Genomic DNA, 19,540 nt, shown 5'->3' with positions numbered 1-19,540 from the left:
AGGGAGGTACAGAGGCCCAGGTTCTGCAACTTCTCAATCAGGATTGTGGGAATATGGTATTAAATGCTGAGCTATAGTCGATGAACAGCATTGTGACGTAGGTGTTTGTGTTGTATAGCTGGTCTAAAGCCATGTGGAGTGCCATTGAGATTGCGTTGCTGTTGACCTATTGTGGCGATAGACAAAATGGAATGGGTTCAGGTCCTTGCTGAGGCAGGAATTCAGTCCTTTCATGACCAACCTCTCAAAGCATTTCATCACTGTCGATGTGAAGTACTACCAGGCGATAGTCATTAAGGCTGCCTTAATTCTTCTTAGGTACTGGTATAATTGTTGCCTTTTTGAAGCACGTGAGAACTTCTGCCTGTAGCAGTGAGAGGTTGAAAATGTCCTTGAATAGCCCGCTAGTTGGTTGGCACAGGTTTTCAGAGCCTTACCAGGTACTCCCCTGGGACCTTCTGCCTTGCAAGGGTTCACTCTCTTTAGAGACAGTCTAACAGCTGCCTCTGAAATGGAGATCACAAGGTCCTCAGGTGCAGCGGGGATCTTCACAGCTGTAGTTGTGTTCTCCCTTTCAAAGCGTGTGTAATGACTGTGTTGTAATGTTCACTGCTAAGGTAACGGTTTCTCTGTAGCAGCAATGTTTGGGTTATGGCTGGAGATAACCAGACTGTTGATGCATGTTAGCCAATCAGGATTTTGTTGCCGTCTTATGATTCTGGAAGCAGTTGTTTTCGCGGGCTTTTGGGAGTGGGAGGGAGAGAGATGAAGAGAGAAGACATGAATGGAGAGATTTGGTAGACCACCAGACGGGGTGGACTCGAAGCGAGGGTCCGATGGGCAGCGATGATCGGAGGATCATGGGGACCGATCAGCCTATGAGTGAGCTCCAACTACTTTGTGAACAGACTGTTTAATAAGATTTGGGCAATTTTATTTCTTTTATATTTTGTTTCTCTACTAACCATATAGTCAAAGTAAGAGATATAAAGCTTAATTGTGTAATCGCATATTATGTACTGTTTGTTATTTTGGGGTACTGATTTGTAACGGGGACACACCGCGCAGGTGATAGGTTGATAAAAACATATTTGCAAAATAGGCAAAAATCTCAAATCATATTTAGTTTAGTGTCGTATTATTTAGGAATTATAGCATCACTAAAGATAACAAGATGCATCCATGGAAAAGGGAGTTCTGTTAATTCTACTGAAGAAAGGCTATGGATATCTAGGCAGTGGAAATGGCACGTAGGATAATAGAAGAATTCCAGCTGTGTTAATTTCAATGATAAACCAGGCTTAAGCAAATTGCCTTTTACAGACAAAAAGGAAATCAAGGTTAGGTGAATGAATAGCCTTGGATTTCAGCTAAAGGAAACTAAAGTAGTGTCAAAAGAAGATAAATGGGTTCTTTCGGGTTTCTTGCTTTGTGGCTGCCTGTAGTAGACAAATATCAAGGTTGTATAATTTGTACACACTTTGATAATTATTTTGAATCCTTTGCAAAAGCTAATACAGAATTAGTAATATCCTTTTCAGGTGTGTTTGTGTTCATGGGAGTGTACAGTTATTAAACACTCAAATGATGGATTTTTTAAAAAGCTGAACCTGGTTGCATCTAGGCTTTGAATGGCCTCCTTATATTAACTTCATCACAAGATGAGTTACCAATAACACATTAAACCTGTCAAAAAGGGCATGCAGATTTAGTACTGTTGATAAGGGACTGGTCCTGATGGTACTCACTCAAGGGTGCAATGCGAAATGAGGTTTCATATGGACTGAACCATGATTCAAGTAATGTAAATCATAACAAGAATGGAAAGACCAATTCACAAAACTAGCAATTTATAAGTCTGATATGCATTGGAGGCATATCAAAGAAGGGGTCATCTGTTTTATAATTGTCTGAAGAGGGAAGGGGACTTAAGGGATCCGTAAATGGTCTGCTGGTAGTCTTGGTTCTATCTCATCACAATAAGTCAAGAAGTTAATAGATCTAGATAAGCTAAAAGACAGATGCATTTTATAAATCTTTGAATAAGTTCAAGTTTAATTGTCATTCAAGCATATACATGACTACAGCCAAATGAAATATTGTTCTGCTGGGGCCAAGGTGCAAAACACAGTACCAACAGCCACACACACCACATATAATTATGATAGCATATTAATGTATCCCAAATTCCTAAGTGTTATGGCCTGTAAATTGATGGTGCATAGATGTTGTCCTGGAGCCATGTTTCTGCAAGAACAGTTCAGAGTAGTTCCTCATCTTGCACAAGTGTAGTCACAGACAAATGCAATCTGACTTGTTTCCTGGGGAGCAAACACTGGAGAGCAGCACTGACAGGAGGGGCCAGCCCCTAGCCCAGTACAGAATCCAGCAACACACAGCCAGCTCCGGTGTCTTCTACCAAGGTGATCGTAACTGGCAACCCCAAGGCAAGGGGGCCTGGCCTCCACCAATGTGCCAGTGAATTGAACTCGCTGTGTTCTACATTACCAACTTCCATCAGGGTCTTGCGATTGCAGTAGGAACACCCATACTAATCATTTCCATCATTTGTTGGATTGCACACCATATTTGGCAGTATTACACTATATGATACTAAATATTATTTTTTTAAACACATGTAGGCATTTGACATGTGTGTAGAAACACAACTTCAATACAATTCCAATCAAGATGTAAATAAGTTCGAAAGAGTACAGAGAATATTTACAAGGACAACCTGAGTTATAAGGAAAGATTGAATAGGTTAGGACTACATTCTTTAGAATGTAGAAGATTGAGAGGAGAAGATTTGATAGAGGTATACAAAATTATGAGGGGTACAGATAGGGTAAATGCAAGCAGGCTTTTTCTACTGAGGTTGGGTGGGATTACAGCTAGAGGTCATGGGTTGAGAGTGAAAGGTGAAAAGTTTTAGAGGAACATGAGGGGTAACTTCTTCACTCAGAGGGTTGTGAGAGGTGGAATGAGCTGCCAGCTCAAGTGGTGCACATGAGCTCGATTTCAATGCTTCACAGAAGTTTGGATAGGTACATGGATGGTAGGGGTATGGAAGGCTATAGTTTGGACAGACTAGATGGGCCAAATGGCCTGTTTCAGTGCTGTACTTTTCTATGACTTTATAAAAACATGCAAGAGCAAAATAGTTGTGTTGCTTTGCTCTTTTAAAAACATTTCAGATTTGAAGTCATATTATGAGTTTATTTTAAATAATAGAGGACTGACCCCAGAACAGAGTTTCAGTATCAGCTCCTTTCAGTCTTAAATTTATTCTTCTATTATGTATATAGGTACCTCAAACTTATAAGAGTCATCTTAGAGAATAGACACTTTAAACAGTTATCTTCAAATTATAGACTGGCAAAAGATAAATAAAATAATTTATTGTCTGAGTCCACCAGTATTTGGCAGTGCACTTTTGTTTGTCATGTTAACTTTTTGAGAGTTATATAGATTATAATTTCTAATACTTTGCGTGAAGAAAACGTATATTGCAGCAAACTTAATTTAATACTGTGCTGCAAGTACAAATAAAGTGTTAGTAATTACTTAAGTAAATTTCAAAAGCTCCAATATATTGCAGCAATTTACATTACAAGTAGTGGTTCTGAAGAACCTGGAATGCTGACTTACTTGCAGATCCTGACGAATGCCAGTGACTAACCTCGACTCTGTTATCTTGCTGGGTTATAGCATTACCACTGGTTACAGAGAGTAGGCCTAAGTCAGGGATTTCTCTGCCTATAGGACTTGCCTAAAGCCATAAAAAAATAAATTATTTGTTCTGTACACAAACTCTTAATTTTTTGAACATGGAGAATGTTTATACATTTCATTTAATTAGTGTGACATCATGGACAGCAAAGTACGCAAGTGATTGCTTGTTGACAGCATATTATTTCACATTTTTATTCAATGAATTGTTAAAACTCCAATACCAGCATTCTGAAAATAAATCCTTGAATTGATCCTAACTAAAAAAATTTATTTGCATAATGCATATAGTTAAAATCTAAATAAAAGGAACATTTAAAAGGAAAACGGAACTGCAAATTAAGCAGAAATTGTCAGAAGGTATGCTTATTGAACTCCCTCTGCATTAAAGTAGTTTATAGCTATAAAATAAAATCCTTACCATGAGCTGAACACGACCACCATTCAATACCTCTGGGTCCATCTCTGGCAGGAAGTGATGACTGCAGAAATATAAATACAAACATATGAGAATAAGATTCCATGAGACCATAAGACATAGGATAAAAATTAGGCCATTTGGCCCATTGAATCTCCTCCATTTCATCATGGCTGATACATTGCCCTCTCAACCCCAGTCTCCTGCCTTCTCCCCATAACCTTTCACACACCAACTAATCAAGAATCTATTAACCTCTCCTTTAAATACACCCAATGACCTGGTGTCTACAGCACCCGAGGCAACGAATTCCATAGATTCACCATCCTTTTGCAAAAGAAGTTCCTCCTCACCTCCATTCTAAAAGGATGCCCCTCTATTCTGAGGCTGTGCCCCCGGTCCTAGGCTCACCCACCACAGGAAGCATCCAATCCACATCCACTATCAATGCCTTTCAAAATTCAATAGGTTTCAGTTCTTCTAAACTCGAGCAAGTATAGGCCCAGAGTCATTGATTGCTCCTCGTACAATAAGTTTTTCATTCCCAAATCATTTCCATGAACATCCTCTAAACCCTCTCCAATGACAGCATAATCTTTCTTAAATAAGGGGCCCAAAACTGCTCACAGTACTCCAAGTGAGGCCACACCAGTGCCTTATATAGCCTCAGCATTACATCCTTACTTTTGTAGTCTAGACCTCTCAAAATGAATGCTAACATTGCATTTACCTTGCTCAAGCTGGGACTCAACCTGCAAATTTACCTCTAGGGAATCTTACATGAAGACCAAAGTCCTTTTGCACTTCAGATTTTTGAATTTTCTCAAGGTTTAGAAAATAGTCTATGCTTTTACTCCTTCTACCAAAGTACATGATCACGCAGACACTGTATTTCATCAGCCACTTTGCTTATTCTGCTAATCTAAGAGTCCTTCTGCAGCTTCCCTGCTTTCTCAACACTACCAGATTTGTATTGCCCACAAACTTGGCCACAAAACTAGCAATTCTGTCATCCAAATCATTGACATACAATGTAAAAAGAAGGGATACCAACACTGACCCCTGCAGAACACCACTAGTCACTGGTAACCACTCAGAAGAGGCTCCCTTTATTCCCACTCTTTGCCTCCTGTCAATCAGCAATGCTCAGTCTATGCTAGTATCTTTCCTGTAATACCATGGGTTCTTATTTTGTTAAGCAGCCTCATGTGCAGCACCATGTCAAAGGCCTTCTGAAAATCCAAGTACACAACATCCACTGATTTTCCTGTTTATCCTGCTTATTTCCTCAAAGAATTCCAACAGACCTGTCAGGGAAGATTTTCTCTTAAAGAAACCATGCTAACTTTGGCCTATTTTATCATGTACCTGCAAGTACCCTGAAACCACATCCTTAACATTTTCTCCAACAGTTTCTCAACCACTAAGGTCAGGCTAACAGGCCTATAATTTGCTTTCTTCTGCCTCCCTCCCTTCTTGAAGAGTGAAATGTCATTTGCACATTTTCAGACCTCTGGAATCATGCTAGAATCTATGGATTCTTGAAAAATTATTACTAATGCCTCCACAATCTCTTCAGTTACTTCTTACAGAACCCTGTTCATCTGGTTCAGGTGACTTATCTACCTTCAGACCTTTCAGTTTCCCAAGTACCTTCTCCCTAGTAATAGCCACTGCACTCAGTTCTGCTCCGTGGAACTCTTGAACTTCCACCTAGTGTCTTCCATAGTGATAACTAATGCAAAATACTTACTCAGTTCATCCGCCATTTCCTAGTCCCATTACTACCTCTCCTGTGTCATTTTTACTCTTTATGTATCTGAAAAAACTTTTGGTATCCCCTTTGATATGATTGGTTAGTTTACCTTCATATTTCATCTTTTCCCACCTTATGGGTTTTTGGTTGCCTTCTGTTGGTTTTTAAAAGCTTCTGAATCCTCTAACTTCTTACTAAATTTTGCCCTCTCTTTTGCTTTTATGGTGGCTTTCACTTGCCGTCAGCCAAGGTTGTGTCATCTTGCTTTTAGAACACTTCTTTACGATGTCTTTATCCTGCACCTTCCGAATTGCTCCCAAAAACTTCAGAGCATTGTTGCTCTGCCATCATCCCTGCAAATACCATTCAAATGGTATTGCAAGAATAGATTTTAGTTAAGCACACAGTTTCAAAATTCTATTAATATATGATGCGGAAATAAACTCAGCCTATCACGGGGTAATCATTTGGAACCCAACTGCATTTCATAGCATAACTCAATGACGCTAAGTTCCCCTTGGGACACCAAATTGATTTATTTATTGATGCAATAGCAGAGAGCATTTCATAATCATCAGTTAGATGCTTCCAAGCAAAATTGCATTTCCAATTGTTTGCTGAAAGTTTATTTTCTCAAAATTTTATTTTCTTTTTTAAATAGCATCAATCCAGACCTTAGAACAAGATGCAATGTAAACAATACTTTAACTTAATGCATTGAAAGTATATATTGAAACATATTGGACTGTATGAGAAAAAATTCTATTAAATTGTAAAATAATCCAAGCAACAAGTATCAATTGATTCTACAAGTTGATAATTTTAAAGCAGACACAGCTTACCTACATCAACTCAAACTTTTAGTTTCAACAAACACATCAGCCATGCTTTAAACATAATTAAATACTGAAGCTTACTCTCAGTTTATATAACTGAAGAAACAGTATTCAAAATTTGTGTAAGAATCCACTCCGCTTTTCTATATTAGTGAAACATGAACTTCAACTTTATAAAAGCATCATTTTGATAGTTATAAACATGAAAAAATCGGTAGATGCCGGAAATCCTAAGCAACAGACACAAAATGCTGGAGGAACTTAGCAGGTCAAGCAGCATCTATGGAAAAGAATAAACAGACGATGTTTTGGGCTGAGTCTCTACTTCAGAACAGGCCCTTTATATCTTTCCCACCCAGCTGACTTTACCTATCTCCTTCTAACCTCTTATCCTTCCCCTTCCCCCACCTTTTTATTCTGGCATCTTTCCCCTTCCTTTCCAGTCCTGAATAGAGTCTTGGCCTGAAACGTCGACTGTTCATTCATTTGAATGGGTACAGCCTGACCTGCTTTGTTCCTCCAGCATTTTGTGTGTGTGTTGCTTTGGATTTCCACTCTGAGTCAGGTATTCATGAAGTACTTCATAATTTTACTCTGTGAATTAAATCTGTTTCATCCTTCTAAAGTGTAAAAAAGTGCTAATGAAACTAACAATGCTGATAAAAGGGAATACTTTTGACTATATCTGATCATTCAGCAGTGCATATTTGAATTCTGGAACTGAACCCACGTGTAAATTGTATGAATATAATGATAACATTAGTTGCATCTTGAATAACTGATCAATTATTCAAGTGAGTGAATATTCAACAGTTTGTATTAATCTGGCAGTTTAATGCATTTCCACATAATACATGCCTGCCATTCAATGTACTATTGGGATAAATGAATACAAGACAACAAAAACATACACTGTAACAAAATGCACATGATCGTTCCTAAAGAGCCTGAGGGATGGTAAAGACATTTTATACAGCGTGTCTAATGGCTTCTTAGGACCAGTTATGGCAAGCATTCAGCTGCAGGAAATTGTGAAAGAAAAGTTATATTCTGAGTTTTAGCTTTAGATTAAGAATCAGTATGGGTAGGGTGTAGTAGGCCATTTATTTACCTCTCCCACCAAGAATGATCGCTTTTCATAGTTTCAGGCCATCCTACTAGCACTCTGTAACCGCACACCTTATTTATTTAGAATTACAGTGTGCAAGAAGAGAACTTACCCAGATGTAGAAACAATCCTTTAGACAAGCAATCTGGCAAATTCATGTTCAAAATAAATTGGAGTCAAAGAATAATATTGAGTGGTGGAAAAAAATGTATCACCAAATGTGCAAAGCAGTATTCCACTCATTTTTATATCTTCTGAAAAAGATGTTGCTGATTTCAGTGTGAAAGTGGATCTTCTTAGTTTGTTCAACTAACTTTTGACTAAGAACTAAAAAGTACAGAAATGCAAAGGCATTGAGAGTATTATTCATCTACAATATCTCTTCTTTGAGTTTCAGAATGAAAATCTTATCTGCTAAAGAATTGTACCTAAAACAACAGAACAACATTCCAAACAGTTAAGTGTGATGTGCCTGTCTGTGAACATTGCTCAAAAACTGTGAATAAGTCTATTTTAAAAATCCAGTCATTTGACTGAGGATGAACTAAAATGGCTGCCAATCATAGTCACACTAAAAATGGTATACGAAGGCAGTGCTCAGAATCAAAATCAAATTTGATATCACCATGTCATGAAATTTGTTAACCTTGCAACAGCAGTACAATGTAATAAATAATAATAGAAAAAATGGTGAATTACAGTAAGTATATATATTAAATAGTTAAATAAAATGTAGTGCAAAAATAGAAATAAAAGAAGTAGTGAGGTAGTGTTTATGGGTTCAATGACCATTCAGAAATCGGCTGACAGAGAGGAAGAAGCTCTTCCTGAATTGTTGAGTGAACTATCTTCTGAAAAAGGTTGTGGTTTGTTACAAGGAATATCTAGCTAAGCAACTCAGAGAACAGCTGAAGTGAAAAAGTATTGTTGTGGCATTGGGATAACATATTTGCTAGAGGTCACAAGATTTTCTATCTTGAAGGAATATGAATGAACCAGTTGGGTTCTGACAACAATCTGAACAGCTTTGTATTCTTTATTAAATTATTTATTAAATTAGATTATTAAAAGACTAAACTCAAATCCTGGTGTGAATGGAAGTCGAAAACCCTGGGTTAGTCAATGCCTCTACGTTTTGAGTTCAGCAAAATCATCTTTAATCTAATACAGTTTGCCACATCTAAATTGTTAAGGCTTAAATCAAATTTATAATTACTGTAAACATTTCCTTAACTGTAATAAATTGTTGAGCTGGTAGGTTTCATTTTGGAGATTTCCTTCTTGACTATAAGACATAGGAGCCAATTTATGCTGTTCATCTAATCGAATCTACTCTGTCAAGTCAAGTCAAGTTACTTTTTATGGTCATTTCAACCATAATTACCTGAACAGTACACAGTAAAAATGAGAATGTTTTTCAGGACCATGGTGCTACATGAAACAATACAAAACCTACACTGAACTATGTAAAATCAACACAGAAAAAACTACACTAGACTACAGACCTGCCCAGGGCTGCATAAAGTGCACAAAACAGTGCAGGCATTACAATAAATAATAAACAAGACAATAGGCGCAGTAGAGGGCAGTAAGTTGGTGTCAGTCCAGGCTCTGGGTATTGAGGAGTCTGATAGCTTGGGGGAAGAAACTGTTACATAGTCTGGTTGTGAGAGCCCGAATGCTTCGGTGCCTTTTCCCAGATGGCAGGAGGGAGAAGAGATTGTATGAGGGGTGCATGGGGTCCTTCATAATGCTGTTTGCTTTGCGGATGCAGCGTGTAGTGTAAATGTCCATAGTGGCAGGAAGGGAGACCCCGATGATCTTCTCAGCTGACCTCACTATCCGTTGCAGGGTCTTGCGATCCGAGATGGTGCAATTTCCGAACCAGGCAGTGATGCAGCTGCTCAGGATGCCCTCAATACAACCTCTGTAGAACATGATGAGGATGGGGGGTGGGAGATGGACTTTCCTCAGCCTTTGCAGAAAGTAGAGACGCTGCTGGGCTTTCTTTGCTATGGAGCTGGTGTTGAGGGACCAGGTGAGATTCTCTGCCAGGTGAACACCAAGAAATTTGGTGTTCTTAACAATCTCTACCGAGCAACCGTGGATGTTCAGTGGAGAGTGGTCGCTCCATGCCCTCCTGAAGTCAACAACCATCTCTTTTGTTTTGTTCACATTCAAAGACAGATTGTTGGCTCTGCACCACTCTGTTAGCTGCTGCACCTCCTCTCTGTATGCTGACTCGCCATTCTTGCTGATGAGACCCACCACAGTCATGTCATCAGCGAACTTGATGATGTGGTTCAAGCTGTGTGTTGCAGCACAGTCGTGGGTCAGCAGAGCGAACAGCAGTGGACTGAGCACACAGCCCTCCATGCTCAGTGTGATGGTGTTGGAGATGCTGCTTCCAATCCGGACTGACTGAGGTCTCCCAGTTAGGAAGTCTAGTATCCAGTTGCAGAGGGAGCTGTTCAGGCCAGTAGGCTCAGCTTTCCAATCAGTTTCTGAGGAATGATTGTGTTGAATGCTGAACTGAAGTCTATGAACAGCATTCGAACGTATGTGTCTTTTTTTGTCCAGGTGGGTTAGAGCCAGGTGGAGGGTGATGGCAATGGCATTGTCTGTTGAACTGTTGGGACTGTACGTGAACTGCAGGGGGTCCAGTGAGGGGGGCAGCAGGGTCCTGATGTGCCTCATGACGAGCCTCTTGAAACACTTCACAATGATGGATGTGAGTGCAGGACACTGAAGACATTTGATAATGGCTGATTTATTTTCCCTCTCAAACCCAGGATTATTTCAAATCACTTCATAAGTATGCAGAATAAGAATGCTTTCATATTCTCTCACACCCTTTTCCTCAGTTATAGGTAAAGATTGTACCAGGTTACAGCAGGGTTCTGTTCCTGTGAACCCGGTCACAAACTGAGTTGTCAGGGTGCAGAGATGCCTGAAGCCCTGCAGCAGCAGGCAAACCTATCCTGCTGGTCTCCCATTCGTATGTACACAAGTCAGGCATTTGTAACCTGCGGAGGAAAAGTTTTATTTTGTGGGCTTAAAAATACATACTTCTATCTGTAATAAATAAGCTTGGAAATTACAGAGCACACATCATATTACTGTACAATTGTGATTCAATTTGAATATGAAATAAAACCATAATGAATATTACGTTCTTGTATAGTTCACAATCGTTCCAGATCCTTGCGTACTAAGGTGCTTGATAACCAAAAGCTTATTCATGCCCATCCTACTTCCATAATTCGTCTTTTACCTGGAATGCATTCAGAAGTAGATCTTCACAACACTTGTGAAACATGCATTAGGTTCACTAGAATAGATGCTAACCTTTAAGGTCCAGATAGGTTCTCTTTAAAACCGTAAGAGCATAAGATATAGGGGCAGAATTAGTCATTTGGCCCATCGAGTCTGCTCCACTATTTCACCGTGGTTGATCCAATTTTCCTCTCAGCCCCAATCTCCTGCCCTCTCCCTGTATCCTTTCATGCCCTGACCAATCAAGAATGTAATGGAATTAATGTTAAGTAATGTACTTCCTTGCTTTTCTTTTGGATTACCTCCACTCTGGTAGCAATTCTCAGTGCTCACCTCCCCAACATCCAAATCAGTCAGCAAACAAGACCCATTCTGTGGCCATTGACACACTACTTTACCTGCATACAAACATACCCATACGTGATTTACAATAATGACAGATATATTGCCAGGTCAGTAAGATGACAGATATAAGAAGTGCTTGAACTAAATCGACAGGAAATGATTCTACTAACCCTAAATTATAGACTATTAGTAGCCATCTCTTGATCCTGCACAACCTTGATCCATTTCCACAACTTTTATCCATGTACCTCAATTTATTTGGTTAATGGAAGTCCAAAATTCTCAGATTCACATTAACAATTGATTAAGCATTAATTGAAATTATAATTTATAGAAGAGAGTTCTAAACTTCTACTATTATTTGTTTGTCAAGGCATTAACCTAACTTTACTCCTGAAATAAACGTCCATAATTTTTAAATATGGACACATTTACCAAGCTGCTCATCATCTTTACTTTGTCTCCTACTACACAGTCACTATTTTGACCTGGCAAATTAACTGCAGGTCATCTCCTTATAGACATCTGTATAAACAACAGGCCCTTGTAGATGTCCAAAAGTCAACATTGTCCTCAAATCTGAAAATCTGTGAAATGATAATCACTTGATAGATAACCATAGTGATAACCATCATCCCTCCACAGCAATGTAATGAATGGCATTTAAAGCAGCTGAGACTAAGTACAAAGAACAATAACTAAATTGGAGCAAAATAGAGAAAATTAGATCTCCAAGTTTTCTCTATGTAGCATCATATTTTTTTTTGCTGTTTGTCCGATTTGGTTTTTTTTTAATTGCGGGGGGGGGGGGGGTGGTAGTTTAGATAGATAGATAGATAGATAGATACTTTATTCATCCCCATGGGGAAATTCAACTTTTTTTCCAATGTCCCATACACTTGTTGTAGCAAAACTAATTACATACAATACTTAACTCAGTAAAAAAATATGATATGCATCTAAATCACCATCTCAAAAAGCATTAATAATAGCTTTTAAAAAGTTCTTAAGTCCTGGCGGTAGAATTGTAAAGCCTAATGGCATTGGGGAGTATTGACCTCTTCATCCTGTCTGAGGAGCATTTCATCGATAGTAACCTGTCACTGAAACTGCTTCTCTGTCTCTGGATGGTGCTATGTAGAGGATGTTCAGAGTTATCCATAATTGACCGTAGCCTACTCAGCACCCTTCGCTCAGCTACCGATGTTAAACTCTCCAGTACTTTGCCCACGACAGAGCCCACCTTCCTTACCAGCTTATTAAGACGTGAGGCATCCCTCTTCTTAATGCTTCCTCCCCAACACGCCACCACAAAGAAGAGGGCGCTCTCCACAACTGACCTATAGAACATCTTCAGCATCTCACTACAGTCATTGAATGACGCCAACCTTCTAAGGAAGTACAGTCGACTCTGTGCCTTCCTGCACAAGGCATCTGTGTTGGCAGTCCAGTCTAGCTTCTCGTCTAACTGTACTCCCAGATACTTGTAGGTCTTAACCTGCTCCACACATTCTCCATTAATGATCACTGGCTCCATATGAGGCCTAGATCTCCTAAAGTCCACCACCATCTCCTTGGTCTTGGTGATATTGAGACGCAGGTAGTTTGAGTTGCACCATATCACAAAGTCCTGTATCAGTTTCCTATACTCCTCCTCCTGTCCATTCCTGACACACCCCACTATGGCTGTGTCATCAGCGAACTTCTGCACATGGCAGGACTCTGAGTTATATTGGAAGTCTGATGTGTACAGGGTGAACAGGACTGGAGAGAGTACGGTTCCCTGCGGCGCCCCTGTGCTGCTGACCACCGTGTCAGACCTACAGTCTCCCAACCGCACATACTGAGGTCTATCTGTCAAGTAGTCCACTATCCAATCCACCATGTGAGAGTCTACTCCCATCTCCGTTAGTTTGTGCCTTAAGATCTTGGGCTGGATGGTGTTAAAGGCAATAGAGAAGTCAAGGAATGTAATCCTCACAGCACAACTGACCCCCTCTAGGTGAGAGAGTGATTTGTGCAGCAAATACGTGATAGCATCCTCCACTCCCACCTTCTCCTTATATGCAAACTGAAGAGGATCCTGGGCGTGCCTGGTTTGTGGCCTCAGATTCTGTATTATCAGCCGCTCCATGGTCTTCATCACGTGCGACGTCAAGGCAACAGGTCTGAAGTCATTCAACTCCTTTGGTTGTGTTCTTCTTTGAAAAACTTCCATGGTTTTTCTTTGTTTCGTGGCTGCTTGTAGGAAAGATGAAACTCAGGGTTGCATACTGCTTACATACTTTGATAATAAATGTACTTTGAATCTTTGAGAAACTCTATCAAAAGCCCATGGAAATTAATACATAGAAGTTCATTGGCACTGCTGCAAAGATTCAATCAGGTTACTCAGGTATGACTTATCCTTTATATATTTGGATGAAGGTGGCTCATTACACCATGCTTAACTATAGACTTTAATAGTTTACTGATAAGACATTTTAGATGAACACCTTGAATTTCTTGGTTTCCCTCCTCCACAGTGTTCTAAAAAGTAGAATAACTCAACCAATTTTACAAGTTGAAGGAATGATTTATGTATCAATAAAACTTAGGAATATTACAGTCAGGACATGTGTAATCTTCTCATATTGCTATTTTGAAGATATAATTTCATTTGCTATTTCAACCCTTCATTTATAATACCATTAATATCACTTCAAGTTCATCACATTTTTATCACCTCATTGATAATAATTTGCAATACATTTTGATAATTTTTATTAACATTGATACTTCTTTGCATACTCTTTTCTACAATTATTATATTTTGTTCTGCTATCTTTTGCTATCCTGTATCATTTATTTGTGCTAGCTTTTGCCTTTTATATACTTTCTTTTTTTTGCCTATCATCTCTGGAATCATTCACAAATTTGTTCTCCGTAAGGATATAAACACTTGTATTGAATGAATTCCGCTGATCTTTTTTCATCATGCCACAAGCAAATTTGCAATAATTACTCTGAACAATTTCCTCATTACGTGAAAATCAGTTTTGCCCAACTCCAGAATCTTCATAAATATCTGTTTTGTCCCCTTTTCAAAGGTTCATTTATTATCAAAGTGTGAATCCATATACAACTCTGAGATTTATCTTCTCCAGACAGCCAGGAAACAGAGAAAGAACATGGAAGTTGTTTAGATGGAAACATCAAACCCACCCCCGCACAAAAAGAACAGCATCCTGATCAACTCCCAAACCTCTGCCCCGCACAAAATGCAACAAGAACATCGACCCAAAAACCCCCTCCTTGCACAAAATGCAACAAGAACATTGACCCCCAAACCCTCCCTCTCCCCGCACAAAAAAACTAAAAGAATGTAACAAGAACAAGATTCCCCAAACACCTCCCTTACCACAGCAAAACAGACAGGAATAGGTGAAAAATACAGAAAATAAAAATCATAAGTCTGAAAAAGTCCATAAAGCATATAGTCCAATGCATAATGCAGAACCACAGTAACATTCTCCTTTGTCAACGAAATAGAGAAACATCACATTAACATAGAGGGCTACTCACCTGCCACAGCGAGCCACACAGTTTTCAAATTTACATTTAACTTGATCACTTATTATCAAATATTGAATAATAATACATCCTACCCCTTTATCTAGATCTGGTGTATTACTTATTAATAAATTGATTTGGTACTAAGTAACACATCAGCTAGATAACCATTCTTGTTAGTTGTAGAACAACTGAGATTGATTTCCTCAGATCATTTTCCCAATCTTTGACCAAATCCCTGCCTATTTGTTCCTGACTCTCTTACCCATCTGAGAACTCCATCTGACAATCTCTAATCTATTAGCATCTTTAAAACTTCCAAATCAACACTTGCACGTTTAAAGTGTTTGAGAGCACTCTAGTTAACTTTTCCACTTGCATCTTTGACCCATCCCAAATCAACAATCAGGCCTAAAGTTACAATTCAGTTTTAGCTAGAAAAGAAATCCTTGATCCCTACACCAATCAAACTACCAAATGTTCACTTTCATAGTTCACATTATTTACACAAACAAGCAGATGACTCAGATATAATTCAGATTTTATAACACTTGAGATCCTGTCCTGGTTCCAACAATCATCATCTCTCTTATGCTTTCAAGTTGGGACTCTTCTTCTGTAAGACTAATAATAATTTTAATTATAGAGCACTTTTGATAGATAATATAGTTCAAAGTGCTTTACAATGGGATAAAAGTACAAACATGAAAATAAAGTTTTTAAAAAAAAAATGAAAATAAAGTTTTAAAATGATGTTAGTTAAAAGCAAGGTTAAATAAATAGGTTTTGAGCTGGTGTTTAGAAGTGTTAGCTGAGTCTGTGTCCCTTATAGTTTTAGGTATTGAGTTCCACAGTTTAGGAGCGTAGTTCAAAAAAGTTGACCTGCCAATTATCTTTTGAGGGAGATTGTTTAAATTTAAGAGACTGGTGAAAGAAGACCCGAGAGCTCGAGCAGGAATATAAAACAAAAACTATACAGTGGTGTGCTTCAGTCCCAGATCAAGGGTTTTAAAAACAAGAAAGACAACTTTAAAATTAATTCTAAAAGATGTTCCTTATCCTGACATCAGATGGCAACAAACTATGGACTCTCAAGTATGTTTCTGAAGGCTGCAGCCTCTCCCTGTAATTACTGAATTTTCCATAACCACAGTACTGCAATTCTTCTCTTTCCTCTTCAGGCAGCCTCCAACTCTAAGAAGATATGGTCAGTTTTCTGGCAGCCATTTTGATGCTCTTATTCACAGAGAGCAAGTACATTGTATCCACAAGAAATTCTGCAGATGCAGGAAATCCAGAGCAACACACAAAATGCTGTTGGAACTCAGCAGGTCAGGTAACATCTATGGCGGGGAATAAACAGTCAACGTTTCGTGTCAAGACCATCCACCAGGTTGGATCAGATTTCTTATAGGAAATAATTTCTGTATTTCACTTTAGCTCCTTCTGTTCTGTAAATCATCAGTTAAATTGTCAGGGTCTTTCATCATTTGATCAGGCATGACCAAGATAACCAGTCAGATATTACTTTCTTTCCCTTATGAGTTGAATAAGTTTTGCTATTTAATTCAAATACCTTGAGCTGAAGTGATTCGAGACAGAGATGATCTAATATAGATATTTCCTGTCTGATAGAATCACAATCTATTAATGTTCCAAGCACAACAGTCTGGCCACACAACCTGGGCTGCTATACCCAATTTTTTATTATTATTTTAGTTTATAATGTTATCTCAGGTTCTTCTTATTTCTTCCTTACAAAGCACTAACATAATGATCGAGACATGCATTTCAAGCTTACACAAAGCACTACAAGATTTCTAATAGTCTGCAGTCCCTCAGATCAGTGGGAATTGTATACTACAACCCACTGGGAGTAGTGATCATTCTGTCACTTGTAGGCCCAACTTATAATTCTATTCTCCCTGTACCAAAAGCCTGCATGGGTGCCAAAAAGCCAGCTCGGACAGGTTGCATGGCTGCCTTTGAAATGTCATGCTTCCTCAGGCTGATACTGTTCTAAGTAACCAGTCCTCATCAAAGTCAGAGATACCTTCCGAAATCCAATCTGCAACCGCTGAAGGAAGTCCAGAAGTATAGAAGATCAGAATTGTAATTATCGCAAATATAAAATAATGCTATCAGGAGAATATATAATTAAAGTGTAAGTTGCCCGAGTTTGAGGTTGGGCTGTGTATTGAATACCAAAAGTCTGCTTTTATCAATTTGTATTCCCAAGTTGGCCATGTGTGGCTCTGTGCAATATAATGTTGTTACATGGATGAGGATAGAATGGGTTTAAGGGGTAGGAGGATGGGCTGCAGAAGAAGTCTTGACAAAAGAGAGATGGAAAAACTAACAGTTAATCAACCCTAAATCTGTTAAAGATAAATGATGTTCACAAAGATTAGATTAGATTCAACTTTATTGTCATTGTGCCGAGTACAGATACAAAGCCAATGAAATGCAGTTAGCATCTAACCAGAAATGCAAAGAATAGTGTTATTCACAAAATAACTACCAATAAAAAGTGCTACATCACACAAATATAAAAGTACTGAGATGGTACAATATGGGTGCAATACTGCTTAGTGCTGTGATGCGAGTTTCAGCAAGGTCACAGCCTCAGGGAAGAAGCTCTTCCTGTACCTGCTGGTGGGGGATCGGAGGCTCCTGTAGTGCCTACTGGATGGGAGGAGAGAAAAAAGTCCATGGTTAGGGTGAGATGCATCCTTGATAATGCTTTTCGCCCTGCCCAGGCTGCGTTTATGGTAGATGTTCACAATGGTGGGCAATTGGGTGCCGATAATCCACTGGGCAGTTTTCACCACACGCTAGAGTGCTTTGCGGTCTGATACGGGACAATTGCCATACCACACTGAGATGCAGTTGGTGAGTATGCTCTCAATGGTACAGTGGTAAAAGTCCGTCAGTATCCTGGGATAGAGGTGAGCTTTCTTGATGCTCCGCAGGAAATAAAGGCGCTATTGCGCCTTTTTGATCAGGATGGAGGAGTTCAGGAATTTGAAGCTTGATACACGCTCAACCACAGCTCCGTTAATGTAGATGGGGATGTGAGTTTGGCTCCTAGCATGCCTGGAGTTCACAATGATCTCCTTGGTCTTCTGGGTGTTAAGGGCCAGGTTGTTGTTGGCACACCACGCGGCCAGGTGCTGGACCTCGATCCTGTAGGCCGTCTTGTCATCCCCTCTGATCAGGCCAACCACTGTAGTGTCGTCTGCGAACTTGATTATGGAGTTAGAACCACGTACAGGAACGCAGTCATAGGTGAAAAGGGAGTACAGAAGAGGGGTCAGCACACAGCCTTAAGGCACGCCGGTGTTCAGCATCAATAATTGAATCATAGAACCGCAGAGTTGTAGTAACACAAGGGGAAGTCACTGGGATCATCAGACAGCTTTTCCCCTTTGCTGAGCTCTCAAGAGCCAGTGGATATTGGTTTAGGGAAAGGAGTTGGGGAGATGGGGGAATTTGTGGCAAATTTTCTTCATCCTATGGGGGGGGGGGGTTGAAATCTAGAATACACCACATGAATATCCTCACAACACTGAGATGTGCAATTGAAACACAATGCCTGTACCCTGGGTACTGGAAAATTGGATAAGTATTGGTAGGTAATTGATGGACTGTAAAGGGTCTATCTTAGTGATGTATGGCTACAATCAATGCCCAAGCTATCCACTACAACTGCAACTTCCGATTTAAGGTGGTGCATCTGAAGTTGGGTATCAGCTTACTGGTGGTTCATAAGGCAAGAAATATGACTAAACACTTTATTGATAACACTTTTAATATGATACATCATGATAAACTATCACCACAAGCAATGAAGAAGTGAGCGAGGGCAAGGGATGCAAATTGGAACATGGCTTGTGCGAGAAGAAGTGGTTGGAGGCATGTACGAGATGGAGTTGGAATGAATGAATCGGAAAGGAGTCAGGGCGGAAGAGTTTTGGACCCTGCCCATCAAAACCGGGAAAGGTTGAGTATGGGCTGGAACGCCGTTGCAGCCATGGACTGGGTGGTGAAGTCTAGATTGCTGAGGTGGAGCCTGGATTCGAGTGTGGGGGATGACGGCCACCCTGCATTAAGCAGGTGAATCTCAAGGTTGTATAATTTATACATACTCTGATAATAAATGTACTTTGAACTTTCACATGCACATTGTACTTCAATCTACACAAGGCTACTCCCTCATTGCCAAAGCTACTATTGAGAGGGCTGCCATCTCCCTAACCCCTGGGTTCCCAACTTGGGATCTAAGGACTCTTCAGTTAATAGTAGGGTTCCATGGAATAATAAAAGTTAGGAACCCCTGCTCTGACCCATCAAAGCCAGCCACCTCACTAATGGTGCCCTTACCACCTGATCCTCAAGGAAACCAGTTCTCACAACCATCCTTTGTCAACTAGTAACAGTTGTATGTCCTTATCCCAATTGCTATACCCCGCTTCCACAGTACCTAGAGTCTGGGCCCAATCCACATCTACCTGATT

General features: G+C 39.6%; 1 protein-coding gene across 2 annotated transcripts in view; it reads right to left on the bottom strand.

Annotated features, from left to right (window-relative positions):
- Nucleotides 1-19,540, bottom strand: part of lrriq1 (leucine-rich repeats and IQ motif containing 1) — a 165,969-nt gene that overhangs the window by 6,027 nt on the left and 140,402 nt on the right. For both annotated transcript variants that reach the window (XM_073059634.1, XM_073059635.1), the window contains 2 exons: nt 4,154-4,214; nt 3,652-3,772 (listed from right to left, as the gene is read on the bottom strand). In XM_073059634.1, coding sequence (XP_072915735.1) covers nt 3,652-3,772; nt 4,154-4,214 — 182 coding nt within the window. The remainder of the gene's footprint in view (nt 1-3,651; nt 3,773-4,153; nt 4,215-19,540) is intronic.

Source organism: Hemitrygon akajei, chromosome 10 (assembly GCF_048418815.1).
Source record: "Hemitrygon akajei chromosome 10, sHemAka1.3, whole genome shotgun sequence".
In the NCBI taxonomy this organism is placed as follows: Eukaryota; Metazoa; Chordata; class Chondrichthyes; order Myliobatiformes; family Dasyatidae; genus Hemitrygon; species Hemitrygon akajei.
This window is presented reverse-complemented; position numbering and strand designations above follow the sequence as displayed.